A 16,600-nucleotide genomic window follows, 5' to 3' on the forward strand; every position below is an offset into this window, starting at 1 on the left:
TTTCGCAAAATAATCTTAGCTATTGCAGAACAACAATAAATAAATTATAGGCCCTAGTCCCTACCATTAGATTACGGCACTTGTTACATAGGTTAGGCTAATCATTAATACAATGTAGGGTACATGTAGATAAAATGATTGATGCATATAGGCTAATGCTAATGTTTCAATCTAGTTTGTGATGTGCTTTTTTACTCAAACCGAATCGGGATCTTTTAGCATGCATAGGCTAATGCTATAGTGATGTCTATAAATCTTGCGCAATATATCTTTCTTTAGCAACTTCTACATGACCTTAAAAAGAACTTTCGATTTCTTAAAAGCTACTCACAACTTCCAAGCAAATTTTTACAAATAGAATGTAAAAGTTTTTACTTTTATCAACTCAAGCCGGCAATTGAAAAGTCGAAGTAAATGCGGTTTCGAAGACGACCCTTTTGCGAAACTTCTTCGCGTTACAGTGGGAAGACAATGCTGGAATAAAGTTTATAGAATCCTCTAGATGAGAAAAGTTTGGTAACCTTTGCAATTGATTGATTGAATTTTTATCCTCGGACTGAGAACGAGTCTTTGAAAGCTCAATCCTGGCAGTTTTGCATAGCCTACTTGTAGAGCAGGGTCACTCAACTAATATTAACAAAAGTCCAGTTTGACAAGTTGAATATTTTAACGGTCCGGTGAATAATTTATTTCACACGCAATTACGAAAGTTAAAATATCTGTACCAAAGCACTTTTTTAGGTAAAATGTAGCTCGAATTGGATTTATGAGAAAGTGTTGGGGAGTCGAAGACCCCCAGCAACTAGGATAATCACAGTAAAAATTGTTTCCTCCTAGTATAAATCTGTTTAAAGAAGCCCTGAAACGTGGCAATAAGGTTATTCTTCCAAAAGCTCAAGGTCCACCATCAGCAACCAGAAGGTCCGGATTAGGATCGCGGTCCGCCAGTTGAGTAGCCCTGTTGTAGAGGCTTTGAACTACTCACGCAGGCTCGGTCACTGAGACTGACAGAGTAAAGTTTTCGATTGTTGAAGTAGCCTATAGTTGTCTGTGAGTTATTCTACCCGCTAAGTGCCGCTGAATGTAGAGCAGTTCTTGACGTGCGTTGCCCCTACGTTGCTCAAGCGCACACCTGGAGAGCCGAACCAGCACCGCTTGCTCTTGAAGTTTCTTCAATTGTTAGATAACTTTGCAGAACGACCTACTTTTTCTAAATGCTTTAAAAACTTTAAGCCACTTTTCAAACACAGTGATTGATTGTTTCGAATGCTGCAAAGCTTCCTGGCTAGATCGTGTTCCAGTTTCTTTTGGGACTGAGAAAGTTTGAATAGTTTCGTTTCTGCTCTACGAAACAGTTGGATATCCGCTACTTGCCTCTTTGTACACAACCCACTGAAGTTTCAATGCGGAAACCAGGAACGGTATACGCTTTTTCCACAGAGCTTTCAGTCGTTGCAGATCTATTTTTAATCATGCGGTTATTGCAGAGATATGTCAGCAAACAGAAGCCTAGCATTTAAATTAAGAATAGCCTACCTGGGTAAAAAGCCGATGAACCTTTTTAACAAAAATTATGAAAACGATGAAAGAAGTCGTACAAGATTTAACTACTTTAGATCATTTTTTAACTCTTTCGCGCCCAGCAATTTTGCACGGTTTGACCGCAAAACCCAGGCATTTTTGCTATTTTTTCTCTAACTTTAACGAGTTGACACGCGTGACACCGATTGTGTATTTTGACGTGAAATATCTCATTGGAGAGATAATTTCAAGTTCTGACTATAAATGTTAGAACCTACTTTCCTAATACAACATATTTGAAGATGCAGTATTTTCAAAATGTGTACTTTTTTAACTTTTTTTTTGTTAAAAATTTTGTGAAAATGAAGCATCTTACAAAAAAAATACTCCCACCTTTTCTGTAGAACCTAAAAAGATTTTTTTTTCAGTGGACTTCCTAATGATATGAAGAGTCAAGGAAAAATCAAACATGCCTTGTTCCTTTAGTAGCCTACATACTTTTCTTTTAACTGTTGGCTAAAGTAACCACACTTTGTCAAATTTGAGCAAAATTTTTTTTTAAAACGCAAGAATATCAATAAAATAAGCATTTTACAAGGGACCAGTAAATTTATAGATTATTCTGCTAAGTTTTATATCACGCATCAAACAGCATCATTTTAAAATGATGCTGGGCGTTTTATGTTAAACCTCAAATCATTTAAAAATGATGCTGGGCGTTTCGCATTAAGCTGCAAATCATTTTAAAATGATGCTGGGCGCAAAAGAGTTAAATGAATGAAAAAAATTCTAAAAAATGTCGAATGGCATTCCTAAAGTGTGCTTTTCAATGCAAATGTAAGTTTTGCTATTACCATTTTTGTTTTTTAACAGTGAACTGTAATGCACCACAGCTACTATTTGTATAGACCTGTCCTAGTCTATGTTTTGCAGTAGTTACACTAACAAGAAGACACGAAGCCGATGAGACTGTTAGAAAGAGGACCTTGTGTTACAAACAATAATACCCTTCCTACTGTACTTTCTTGTACAATGAACTTTGCTTTGTTCCGAGGTTGATGAAATTTTTAGGGCGGTTTAACCCCATAGAATAGATAGATAGTTTCCAAAATAATAATTCTATCTGTATCCAGTAGCGTAACTCCAAAGCCAGGTAGGTTTATACCGATTTCATAGACCGATTAACGTTTTTGCGTAAGATAAGCAGTCGTGTGTTTTAAAAATCTTGTTCACACAGCAAATTTACCAAATGAGGTTGAAATCTAGTGAAACTATCAGTAGGCTAATAGTTGAAATTTTCTTTGTTTTTGTTCTGTGGTTAAACCTTTGACTGATTCCTTAACAATAATTTATAATTTTTTATTTAGGCTACCTCGATTTCGCCTTTAAAAAAATTGCAAAGTTTTTCCGGACAACCTAGAAAGTTTAAGACAATTCCTAACGTTGAAGTTTCAGCTCTTTTTATTTTAATTAATTGAAAATAATGTGTAGGCACATTGAATTATTGCAACCAAAATCAATCACTTTTTTTTGAGTTGAAAATTTTTTCTTGATGAAATTCATTGAAAAAGAACGAATTCTTTAAGCTGTTTTGATTAATGAATCATTTTTATATCAGTATAAATTTTAGCTATACGGCAGTAGCCTACTTCGGAACGAAGATAACAGTATAAAAATCACGTCATTTTTAATCCTTCTTATACTACTGTAGGAGCGACCGCAACGATAACATGTAAAGCCTGATGCCACCGGTGATGATGAAAAATTCCAACGTTTTTTTTATTGTGACGTTTTTTCTTTCAGTTAGAGTACGTCAACAGGCACCAGCTTTCTTATTCCTTCTACTTCAGACATTATAGATTTATGCGTTTACAGAAAAAAATTAAGAACTTTCCAACATTTTTCTAATTCACGTAGCCTACAAGTGAAGGTTGAAAAAGTTGTGTTAAAACTTTTGTCCCTTTAAAAATTGTTTATAACCAGATTTATATTTGGAGTAATCTGGAGTAGTTGCGGTTTTCCATAGTAATGTAAACATGAACAAAATGATTAATTAGCATTTTGCTGCGATAGGCATAAAAAATAGCTTTTACTGATTGTAAAATTTCTTGAGTTCTGCTTTTGCTTTCACAAATTTAAATTTTAGATCAGCACTGAGCTATCATTGTTCAAAGTTTTTCACAGTATTTTTTTTAATTTTATAAAAATTTGAAATATTTAAATTCCCAGGGAATTATTAATGAAATACCCTTACGTAACACAATATGTAAATAGCCTTGTGCTGCAAGTGGTGCAGTAGAAAACAGACTATTACGTAACAAAGAAAAAAGGAACTAGACTGCCTATTTATAATATTTAATGTGTCGCAGTCAAGCAGTGTACGGTTATAAACGACTACACTACAGTCAAAATAAAAACACGACAGCTGCTTTGAAATGAATTTTGAGCAAGAGATGAGTTTTCTAAGTGCAAGAAAGTCAAGTTCTTGTACAAGTTTAGCAAGAACAGACGATATTTTTCCCGATGTGGTTTCTGAAACCCAAATGTCTTCGTCATTGCCTTCGTCTCTAAAAGAAGACTGGAATTCAAGAAGCTCTAAGTGTCAACCAAGTCGATCCTGTTGCCTCTCCACTGCTTCCAAAGGCAAAGTGAGTTGATTAATTTTTTAAATATATTTCTTTAGTGGGAAGAACTAACTAGAAAAGGTGATACTTCCTCAAATGGGCGATCTACCTACTACAGAAAGCAATCACTAAGAAAACAAATCAATAGCTTTTTTTCCCTAAAGTCTGAACCTTAATTCATTTGTCCAGGCAAACACTCACAATAGTATTTTAATAAAATTTAAAATTTAATTTATGTCGTGGAACCGGTTCTCGTTCATTAGAACTCTTCAGCACAACTGGATCGAAACAAAATTACTTGAAACAAAAATTAGCCTACAAAATAAATTTTCTCCTTTCTTTTATTTTGTAGGTTAATTTTTGTTTCAAGTAATTTTGTTTCGATCCAGTTGTGCTGAAGAGTTCTAATGAACGAAAACCGGTTCCACGACATAAATTAAATTTTAAATTTTATTAAAATACTATTGTGAGTGTTTGCCTGGACAAATGAATTAAGGTTCAGACTTTAGGGAAAAAAAGCTATTGATTTGTTTTCTTGTTATATTTCTTTAGGGTGAAAAAGCGTCGCTTATTATCACAATGTCATATAGGTCTGCGAATAAGATGTAATTTTGTGAGCATGCAACAACAAATTCTGAGAATGAGCAGATGTAATTGTTAATTGTTTGGCTATTTTCGTATTGTTTATTAGCGTAAAATTGTTTTTATGATATTTGTGGTGCGTAAATGCAACACCAATTGGGGGTGTTGTATGTCACAATCTACCACACAACTATTGGTTCTTCTTGTGAATTGTTTTCTGTTCGAAATCAGCTGTAACCGTTATTGCAAATAAATTAACAAACTGTTACTGATGGACACATTTGTTCCCGACAATTTTCACCAAATCAAACGTCATATAAAAACCGTTCAAGTCTACTGAATATTACGTCATGGAAATTCCTAAAACATGAGCCAAAATTGCACCAGCGTTCATAAGAATTGTGTCAAACCTGTTTGGGCCTGTTTGGGCATGTTTAAACAGGAAATATTACATCAGCTTTAAACACCTGTTGGAATGACTTCATAATTGTCTTTCATTATTGCGTCACAGTACTGCATACGTGAATTTGAGATATTGCTATCTATTCTGGTCATTCGTAAAATGATTGTTTGAAAGTTGGCCGCACATTTAACTGTTGGCTTAGTGCTTGCTAGCTGGACAAAGGTTCCGTCTTTTATCCAAGTAATCTGTTCTGTAGTGACAGTTTTTCAGTGGTGTAAGGCGTTGCACCCCCTCGTTTTCGGTAGCCGTGGGCTAATTTTACAGAAATACACTGTTTGAAAAGAAGTTCAAGTGTGTGTTTCTTCGGTCATTATATACAGACGAACGGATTCGGGAACTTTATGTTAAAATTTTCCCAAGAAGAGATTATGGTTTACCGCTGTGACCAACATTCGTGTGTTAAATTTCGTCCGCATCATGTGACAACAGAAGTTTATTTTTCTGCTGAGTGGCTAGTTCTTTCTTGATATAATTTGAAACTGTTACTCAGCTCACAACTCGCACCTAGCATTAAGAAAATGTATAGGCCTACTCTTCTAATGACCAGGCCCGGATTTAGGGGGGGGCAGAGGGGGCAGTTGCCCCGGGCCCCCCGACTTTTGAAGGGCCCCCTATATGGAAAAAAAGGTGATTTTGTGGTATTTTTTTCCTTTTGGCCTTTAAAGTTTCTGCAAAATGCTGTGCAGTACTGGACTGATGCTACTGTATACGTAGAGATGGTTTTTCGCGCGTAAGCGCGAAAAATTTTTTTGCAGGGGGCCCCCCGATCTAAAAGTGCCCCGGGCCCCCCATCAGCTAAATCCGGCCCTGCTAATGACTTACGGATGCACGTAAAGAGCATCAGTTAAACGACTGGAGGCCTACTCAAATAACTTACGTTAATACTTTTTCACAAAAGAAGTTTTTTATGCATACCTGGAAAAATTGAAATGTTTTTATGAAACTATTTAAAATTTGTGGGGTTTTATAAATAAAATAGCGTTTTAAAATTTAAATGAATTTTTTGACTCAAAATGAAAACAAATTAGTTTGCAAAACATTTTCTGAGCCATTACATATAGTAGCATTTAGTGACATAAAATTTTATGTTAAATTGAAAGATATTTACTGATTAAAAAGTAATTATACTATTAAATATAGCAAATATTATATTATAAAAGTGACTATTATAAAAATAGTCAGGGTCTCGGGCGATTACTTGTGTATTTTTCTCATAGGCCTAGGGCTAGGCCTACCACGCTCATTCAAAAGCCTATTTTTAAAGAAGTCTTAAATGTATTCTTTTACATACACAACATGTTCAAATCTCATGGGCTACTGTAGCAACACAACAAAAATTTTGATGAGCAAACATTTGACATTTCAAAATTAAAATATCTTTATTAAATCTTTCAAGCAATGACGGTGCTATTTTGAATTCGCAAAGTGACGTCAGTTATTTACGAAACGTTTCGTAACAACTTCGTGCAAATCACAGTTTATTAAAAAAAAAAAAAAATACAAACCATTCCACCATTAAAGACAACTTTCCAACATTAACAACTTTTCTGTTGATTAATTTGTTGCAAAGTGTCGAAGCGAAAAAAAGTTAAAAAATCTTTGGCTTTTGGCCCTGTGTTGATGGAAGTGTAGAATTCCTCATTGCAGTTTCAGTGATGCAATTACAGGCAACCTTTGAAGGTACTTCACATTTGTCACGCATAGGTCTGTCCGGCACGACACAGATGAGGGTATCGAAACCATCGCGTGCGAATAACTTCCACGAGTTTTTACCGATTCTTCTGTTAGACAGTTTTGGATTGTTTCATGGCTAGTACCTAATTATGATCTAAGTGTAAAGATAAACACAATTACAGTGGTTTAAAAAAAGCCGTTGTGTTCATTTCTGTATACCAGGTAGGCAGGTTCATATCGAAAACTATAGTAGATTTAAGCTGATACTTGTTATTAAGTGTTATTTTCGTCGGCAGTACCTGTTCTGTTTCTTTATGCACATAGGTCAAAAACTGTAAGTTCGTTTTCTTCACTTTATAATGCAAGCTATTAACTTGTGTTCCTATCAGTGTAATTAGAATAACCTACAGCAATTAATCTTCAAAAATGGCAAAAACCTTGGCGCATTGTTTCAAGTTTGAAATGACTAGTAGGTGTAGCCTATTTGTCTTGTGTCGTTAATTGATTTTTAAAACAAATCTTGACCGAGTCTCCGTTGTAGCAAATATGTTTTTCTGATACTCCGATACAGTTTAATATTATTCTAATTTACATATGCACGAGCCAAATGCCATCAGTTTTATAGAAGCTTATAGACCGAGTAGCTTCATCAGCATATGAAAGTGTCTTTATTAAAAGTAGGTCCTTGAATATTGTTTAATATGGTGCAGTTTATTAAGTACTTTCTGGTGCCTGCTTTAAAAGCATTCTTATGACAATGGTAACGCGATAAAAATAGACAGAGAGCGTTGAATAAACTCAACTTTCGTTCCAGGATTCCCAAAAACTTTTACAAAACTGCGGACCGGATTGCATGATCACGCAACGGATCGTCGACAAACTGCTTTCTAGGATGCTTCAGCTCGAGAACGAACGCTCAGAAGTAAGTAGGGCAATCAAGAATAAGGCTTGTTTTTACCAGACGCAACATAGAGTCTTGCAATACACAAACAAAGAAATATTTCGCACTTCAACTGTCTGTGGCACTCCGAGTGGAAATTTGAAAATTTTATCACTTTTTTTAAAACTGTGTCAAACCAATCAGTCAATTGTCACCTTTGTGCCAATTCTGCCGAGAGCTTGATCAAATATTTTTCAAAATTAAAAATCTTAAACTTACGAGTAACATGATTTTTGCGAAGTCCTTTCCTGCATGACAATAATGTGGCTGGAAATAAAATTTTGAGGGGCAAAAACACTTGGGGACAAATACTTAATGTTTGAAAAAAAGGGTTTGTTTAAAAATATAGCTACTGAATGCAGCCAAACATTTATGAAACATCATTTAACATGTTATTCAATGTTATTAAAAGCGTTATAAAAGTATTACAAACATATTCCTTTTTAAGGGGTAAGACAACATTGTGGGGATGATTGCTCTCCGGAGTGTCCTCTTTCAAGGACAGTGTTTTGCCAAGCCGCAAGTTCTAGATAAGTGTCAAACCGACGTCATTTTAAACCTCCTACAGGCTACTTAGCCGAATAGTGGTTGAGGAATTTACAAAAATAATAAACAAATGATCTTCTAATAATAGAAACCGACCGCAAGACCAGCCAAAGCAGCTTCTTTAGTGGCTTCTCAGAATTGCTCAAACTGCGACGAAATAGTGCAATAAAATCATTATGAATCTACGATTCAATTAATTATACGTAGAAAGATATTCGAGGGTTTAAAGTGGGCGATATCGTTATCGCTTTTGAAGAACTCGAGCTTATTATTTTCTCTAAAATTAGTCTTCGTTAAACAACGTATTGAAAGCATTTATGCGTTTGATTTGTTAAATTTGAAATTTACTTTCAATATGGACACTCTAAAGCTCAACTGATAAGATTTTAATCAAACTGTCTGATGACATAAATTATTTTGTATTAGGCGTTTGTCACTCATCTCTGCTGAATTTTTATTATATTTGGGCTGAAGTGCATGAAAGCTTTAGCCAAGGCATTAAAAACCAACTTTATTTTAAGTTGTTTACTCCATATTTTAAGTGTATTTTAACTAATTATTAATTCGCTTTTAATTAACAAACTCAAGAACATATTTTTATGAAATTTCGTTTCATGACATTTTGTTGCTATAGTTACTCGCAGCCAATCGCTCTTGGGCTGTCCAATTTCAAATGATGCAAGAAGGACATCAAAAAACAGTGAAAACCTTAGAAGAAAATATGGAAAAAGTAAAAGAAGAAAAAGATCGCTTAAAAGCAAAAGAAGACAAAAACTGTGATAAGACTTCACTTATCAACCTAGCTGCTGAGTCATGCGACCAACTGAAGCTGCTTTCACACCAAGTAAATTCTTGAGGCCTTCTTTTTAATTTTAATTCCGATAATAATCTATCGTTAAATACGAACGAATTATTGAACCCCAATATGTACGGATGATCAATGGTGGATAAGTAGTTGAGTAGTTCTAACAGGCTCTTGGTAAGTTAAATGCCATCTAAAAGAAAAAGCACCAAAGCACCTCAACAGAATGAAAGCAATGACAAATTACTTTCTCAACGTTATGCTAAGAGAACTTTATAGATAATAATGACAATGATGACTCCCATCGCTTTAATTTAATATATTATACTCGTTTCTAAGAGAAAACGACCATCTTAGCTGTGAGCAGAATTGTACCCAAAAATTCCTGTCAGAAAAGGAGCCGGGACAAAATAGGTTCGATGGCACGTTTTTCGATAGAAACTTTCTCTGTTTTACGTTAATATACACAAAAATATTACATAAGCAGGGGCGCAGCCAGCCAAAAATTTCGAAGGGGGCTGGGGTGACAAGTCAGTATTATTGCGCATGTCAATGAGCCCGATAACGAATCGGCGAAAGCAAAGTACCCAGAAGGGATCTGGGGGGGGCTTTCCCCAGAAATTTTTAAAAAAGATAAATTAAAATTGCGCATTCTGAGAGTACTTTCAACATAATTCATGGTAAAATTCTGTCAAATGATGCTGTAACGGAAAGTGAAATGTTCATTCAAAATATTTCGGGAGGAGGTGTGAATTACCTTTTTTCCCGTGACTACGTCCCTGTATAATAAGCTACATACATAAAGATAAGTTTAGAAATCTAACGTAAAATTGTGAAACTTAGGTTTGATTGTGGTTATTACAGAAACTTGATGTTTTTTGTAACTTTGAAGTCAACATCTTGAGCTAGAGTTTTCCTAGTGGTTGTTGGTCCTTGTTTTGATACAGGAATAGAACAAAGCGAAATGTTGCTTTCAGACTTGCACAAAGACGTGACCGTCTATTTTTGTCAAGCGCTATAAATACATTGCATGGTTCTGCATAGCATTTCAAAAACGACGTCTCTCGTGGTCTAGAAGCGACTAAGCATTTTGCAGCAACAGAAACCATTTTTTCTTAAAATAAACTCCTTTTTTGGGCTCAAACAATTTTATAATAAATGCGCTTACGCCACTAGATGTAAATTGTCATGAATACTTGTCATCTCGAAACATACATCAATATACGTAGATCCTCCGTGCTTCAAAATTTGCTTAAGAACATTTTAACAAAAATCCCCGGCTATTGACATGTAAATTATGTTAAATAACACCGGTAATTATCATAATACAAAGAAGACATTTCGATTTAGCGCAGCAACAGGCGAGTGATCTTTTTGTGAAGTAATAATAGACTTTTATGTTGATTAATGTGATGTAAAATTATGACGATCAGGGGTGCCGGTTCAGGGCCGTTGAGATGCTTACAAGGCCTGGTACTGTTGTCAATCTCGGGCCGCAAAACAAGACAGCACTAAAATGCACTATAGAAAATATGCGGCGTTTTCTTTACCGTTTCGGGCCCTCTAAACAGGTTCCGAATCCCTAAAATCATTGCGGCCTCAAGTCCAAAGTCCTTAAATGCTTTGTCCCCCAGACCCCCACCACTTCCTCACAAATCCAAGTCGAGTTACATTTTACCTAAAAAAAGGTTTGGTACTGTTCTGATAGTTTAACTTTCGTGGTTGCGTGTGAAATTACTCATCCATCGGACCGCTAAAAATATCCAACTTGTCAAATTGGACCTTTGTTAACGTTAGTTGAGTAATCCTGCCCTAGAATCTCATGTCAACACTGCTCTGCCTGTTTAAATCTGGCTCTTTATTACATCAAAGTCGACTGTGACAAGAATACAAAAACGTTGTATAACCTCGCAGTAAGAAAATCAGTAAGTTTTTTATTGATTGATTCTACGTCTGCAGACATTGAAGCAATGCAAAAAATATTTGATGTTTTGTACTAATTTAGCGTTTGTAGACGTAGAAGCAGCATTAAAAATGATTGATTTGCTAACTGGACTGCAATGTTTTCATTCAATATGAATATGAAAAATTATTAATTATTTTAAGACTAACCTGTTCTTTTTCTCTAGGCGGAAATTTATCGTGAAGATTTCATAGAAGAACGGAAAGCAAGAGTTCGGGCACACGCCCAAATCGAAACTTTGAAAACTGAACTGAAACGTGAAAAGAAATCCCGTGCAAAACTGGCATCTTATGTTCAGCAATCAAAAGTTTGTGAATCGCCTCTAGAAGTCCGAAGCTAAACAAACAAATTTTGAAAAAATTAGTGCTAGAAAAAATGACCACGAAACATTTATAAAAATATGTTTTCCATCGTGCAATTTGTTTTGTATTGAAAACGGGCATACATGAGATTATTTAATTGTTTAAACGACACCATATCAAAGCTAAATGATTATTGCCTTGTGATGTACAGCGTTAGCAGAAGGTGACTTTTTTACGTTGCTTCAAAGTCTGGCGACGTTTCGGTGATGTAAAAAAGGTAAATTATTCAACTGCTAGCTGAGTAAAATTTTGTAGCAAATATGAAAATTTCAATTCTGGCAAAGCGTTTGATAAAGATTTGTATTTGCATCTTTACTGTGACAACATCACTTAAAAATAAATTATGTCATCATAATTTAATTTATTTGTCATTGAAACTTACTTTGATTGTGTTGTAGCTTGTAATAAAGGTTTTTGAACAATATGTTGTTTGTATGCCATCGTGAATATTATCATTACGTCAAACAACAAACCATTGTAAGCTGTGTCAGTTTTGAAGGGGTATTAAAAGTGTCTGAGAAAATTGAAATGTTTTTATTGGCTTGTCTGTCGACTATACTCTAAATTGAAACATGGTTTTCATAGTAACCCTAACCCTACTTCTTCTCTCATTTTTTTAAATAAAAATGTTAAGTTTCTATTCCTACTAGAGTATTTTGTGCAAATCGTTTTTCTTATTTGCTGTGTCACAACAGTAAATTACAGCAAAAGCTGATGAAAAATCCAAACTTTTACTTCTGGACTTTCTGTTCCCCTCGTTCGTTGTTTACCGAGAACGATTTGTTCATGCTGTTACATTGCTTCTTTATATTGAAATATTTTTGTAATGATTTTGTAGTTAATTATTTAGTTGTGAAGCGCTTTTTAATTTAAATGTTGTTCCTGATTCTATAAATTACTCAATTATTCAACAACTCTTGAAAGCTTTATTTTTAATTTAACGATTTCACCAATCATTAATTCATTCGGTACAGTGTGTTCTACCGTTATTTATTTGCACTTTTATTAGATATAGCATTCTCAGACATCAAAGTCCGCTATTTTTGCATTGATTCAACGTCTGCTGACGTTGTAAATGTAAAATAACGGATTGTGATGTCTGGGTTGTATCATAAAGAAGCTATTGGCTTTCTAGATACCTGTACTCCACTGGAGCATCTTTCATGTGTTCATTTCACACTTTAGTCATTGTTATTTTTATGAATAAATTATTATTTAACTATCTAAGAAACATCCTAAAACCCAGAACGGTGAAGATGAATGGTTTGAATCTTTATCCTCGGACTGACAAAGCCTTTGATAGGTTATTCTTGGTAGCTTCATATACTTTCAGAGGCTTTTCACGCAGATCTGGTTACTGAAATTGGCAGAGTGAATTTTTCCGATTGTTGTTGAAATTTTGTTGCCGGGAAATTATTCCATCCATTAGGTTCCGTTGAATGAAAGGCAGTCCTGAAATGCGTTGCTCAAGCGCATACCCCGAGAGCCGAGCCAACGACGCGTGGTCTTGCAGTAGTCGGGCGCCCACTGAGCTAACAAGGCGAAAGAATCATGTCAATTTGGAAAAGATTGGTTCAATAAAGTATTTTTTATTGGATGAGGATAGGCCTATCCAAATCAGTGCAAAAAGCAAAATTACAGATAGAATAATAAAGCCTACAATCGTCCCACTATGAAACGTTAACATGGTTACTGGTTAGTGAAGTGATACGCTGGGCAAAGGGCATATATGGTACCAATAAAAAGCAACAAATGGCTTAAACTAGAAAACAAAAAGGACTTGGACAGGGATATCTAGAGAAGGGGATATGAAGGCTCACAGCGATTACCTTATTCTCATGACACTACCAGGGCTGTAGTTTCTAGTGCTTTAAACATGTAGTTCTTTATAAAATCGTAGAAAGTTTTGTAGTGCAGCTGGTACACTCAGCTACAGAAGACAGTTATCAAATGTTACGTAAAGCATATTTAAAGAATACTTGTTTACACAGACAGTTGAAAAGTTATCAGTAAGCTGTTTTTTTCAACAAAGCTTTTGCAGCAGGCTAGATGTAACGCAAGTATATAAGTAGTTGAATTAACAAGCAACCATGAGCATGCTGTGAATATCCAGGGCTGATTCTAATAGCGCAATGCAAATTATCATAACAAGATTTATTAAACTACTATCGGTGCCAAGTGTCATTTTACGATAAACACAGATTATTTACGATAAACAAAAGCCCTTCTATTGTCAGGCGTAATAAAAGCCTTCGTATCCCCTTCTTTAGATATCCCTGGACTTGGAAAGTTCAACAACTGAATCACAGACTAAGTTATTGCAAGCTACCTTATGCAGCTGAGGTCTGTAGCTATTAAATATAGTGGAACTAGTTTCTAATTCAAATCAAGTAGCCTTAACCTACCTACAGGGCCTCTGAGAGAAGTTTTCACTAGGGGTACGAAGAGTCATTCCGGGCCCCCCTCTCACTCCGGGCCCCCTTTGTCTTGGGCAAAAAGTGTGATGATTGCTTAGGCGTATTGCACATCACACAACATTTTACTGCAGAATTGGACATCTGTGCGCAATAATAGTATCAGGCTGCAATAAAACTATTATTTTGTGTTGTGCATATCATGTGATCTGACCCTCGCCAATTTTTGTATCCTGCATTGAATTCGTGTGTCAGTTATTGATGGTGCTGTACTGCTGTTGAGAGGTGTCGCTTATTGTACATCTTTAATGTAAAATTTTTAAATTCATTTTTTTTATTTCTCTTAGATGTAGCTTTATTTCTGAAGAGGACACTTCCGGTATGTCATGTCGAAAACGTTGAATTTAGTAGTTTTTCCATGTTTTTTTTTTGTGTATTTAATGTTAAATCCATTAACGTTACTGAGTGTTATATGTATCTGGTACAAAGCCAAGCTCTCTACCAAGGCTCAAACATAACATCTTAATAAAACATAATCAAGTTAATCATCTGACCAATCCTAAACTTTCTTCATTGACTTTTGCATTCACCACATGCCCAGCACTAGCAGAGGTGAACGAGAGAACTTTTTTTGACTCCGGCTCCGGTCCTGCTCCGAAAGTACTCTCCGGCTCCTGCTCTAACTCCGAAATTCATTTTGAAGTGAAATAAGCGTGAAACTACTTCTGTCAAATAGTTTTTGAAAAACACAAAAAAAACACCAGGGATTTTTGCCTGAGTTTTTCTCAAACCTGCTTTTGCTACACTGTACCACTCCCCCTTCCAGGACAGGAAAATAACTAACTCTTATGATTTAATTTAGGGTGCTTTTAGCAGAACATTTTTGCACGTAAAGCATTAAATTACCACTTTGGGCCCCTAATTTACTCAAAAGGCACTCAATTACCTTTCTGGGCCCTTTTGCTAGATTACGGGCCCCCCAGGACTAAAGAATAACAACTTTTATGCTTGAAATCAGTCGTTGAAGATGGTTTTAACCAAAAAATTTTGCGCGTAAACTATACATAACTAACTAAACTAAACTATACCACAATTTCGGGCCCCCAACAAACACAGGCCTGGGCCCTCAAGGGTACGCCGTACCCTCCGTACCCCCCTCTCATAGGCCCGTACCCCCCTCTCAAACCAACAAAATCTTCCCTTATTTATATGAATCTGCTTGACTATGTCCCAATGCCATATCATAACGTAGTTGTAAGTTCAATCTACCACCAATTTCGTTAGTGCATGTTTGCATCAGATTTTAGTTCACATTTTTAACTTTTTGTTTCGTTGATTAAAACTATGAAATAAGATATCGTCATATCAATAACAATACTACATTGATTTGTTGAGTAACTGATGAGAAATCCATGATACAGAGATAGTCCATTGGATTAGTGACCAAGGCTACTTTGATCTTCGCATCACGCAAGCCCAGGGTCGTTGAGAGCAGGGGTGGATCCAATTGGAAGGGGGGTAATTGGGATGATCACCCTCCTAAAACACAGAAAAGTAACTTTATTAATGGTGTATTTGCAAGGCCATATGAATGCAGACCTACACATCATAGTGTTGTGTTGGAATCACTCCCTCTAAGGCTACTTGCTGAATCTGCCTCTGACTGAGAGGGTAACATAAGCCCGGTCCCAATGAGATTTGTAAGGCCCAAAACAGGACACCTCTAAAAAGCACCTCTTATAATTGAAAAAAAATACTTTAAAGAAGGAGACATGCTTATAAAATCACTGAAAAATATGTAATTTTCAAAAGCAGGTTTGCCTGTGAATTGAATGCAACGTATTTTAGCAAAAGAATATGCTGAGATTCTTTAAAGATATTGCAGGACTCTTAAAAATCATCTTGGCTTCAAACGTATTCCCTGGACCTCATTTTAACGCTACAGAACTAGGTGTATTTGATATTTTCAAAGTTTAGTCTTTTTTTGCATTTTCTTGTTTATTCTTGTAAATTTAATACAAATAAATAAAAGTTCTTTAAAAAGTCAGGAAATAATTACAAAAATAATACTTTTATCAACATTAAGCACACATATCCAATTAAAAAGTCTTTAATCGTTTTTACAAATCATTCATACAAACGTGTTTTTATTGCTTCAATTTTTGTGTTATTGAAGGCTAAATATAGAACGCATTGCATGATCTTAAAGTCTTGAGTGCTGCGGATATTCTTTATTCAAAAAATGTCGTGCGAACGAATCTGATTTCATCACATCTTTCCGGTGCATCTCAGCCAACAAAACTCTTATAAAAATAAAATCGACAAAATTTACGAATAGGGTATAACTTGCTTATAATTTGAGTAGGTCTGTGACAATAACAATCACGAACTCAAAAATATTTTTTATGAAATTAGCGGCAGTATGCAGTTAAAAAATAATGCATGTTATGCCAAAACTTAAAACATTCTCAAAATTCAAAACATGAAGTTAAATGTGTCAAACTCTGCTCGCAAGTTGGGCTATAAAGCTCTTGTGGGAGTGCACTTGAAAAAATTTTCTTTTTCATAAATATAGGCCACAATATAATGATGTCGTAGGGAGTCTATTTAGCGCTAATGCGGAAATAGCCGTAGTCGGCTTGCAGTGAATGGCTAAACAAAGAAACCTCTATTTGCTAAATTTCGTTCATTGAATCCAAATCTGTGGCA

At 35.3% G+C, this 16,600-nt stretch overlaps 1 protein-coding gene across 1 annotated transcript; it reads left to right on the top strand.

Moving 5' to 3' along the window:
* Positions 1 to 3,956: 3,956 nt before the first annotated feature.
* LOC145779727 (uncharacterized) lies at positions 3,957 to 11,728 on the top strand. Its single transcript, XM_082591364.1, has 4 exons — positions 3,957 to 4,169; positions 7,679 to 7,786; positions 8,985 to 9,194; positions 11,282 to 11,728. The coding sequence occupies exons 1-4, from the start codon at positions 3,957 to 3,959 to the stop codon at positions 11,453 to 11,455; spliced, it is 705 nt and encodes a 234-aa protein (XP_082447490.1). The 3' UTR covers positions 11,456 to 11,728.
* Positions 11,729 to 16,600: the final 4,872 nt, after the last annotated feature.

Source organism: Aplidium turbinatum, chromosome 11, assembly GCF_918807975.1.
Source record: "Aplidium turbinatum chromosome 11, kaAplTurb1.1, whole genome shotgun sequence".
NCBI lineage: Eukaryota > Metazoa > Chordata > Ascidiacea > Aplousobranchia > Polyclinidae > Aplidium > Aplidium turbinatum.

Bases quoted from the DNA above. Each gene is read 5' to 3' on its own strand.
- LOC145779727 (XM_082591364.1), top strand. From the start codon at position 3,957: ATGAATTTTGAGCAAGAGATGAGTTTTCTAAGTGCAAGAAAGTCAAGT. The intron at 4,170-7,678 runs GTGAGTTGATTA...CTTTCGTTCCAG, and splicing joins CCACTGCTTCCAAAGGCAAA to GATTCCCAAAAACTTTTACA. The intron at 7,787-8,984 runs GTAAGTAGGGCA...TTGTTGCTATAG, and splicing joins TCGAGAACGAACGCTCAGAA to TTACTCGCAGCCAATCGCTC.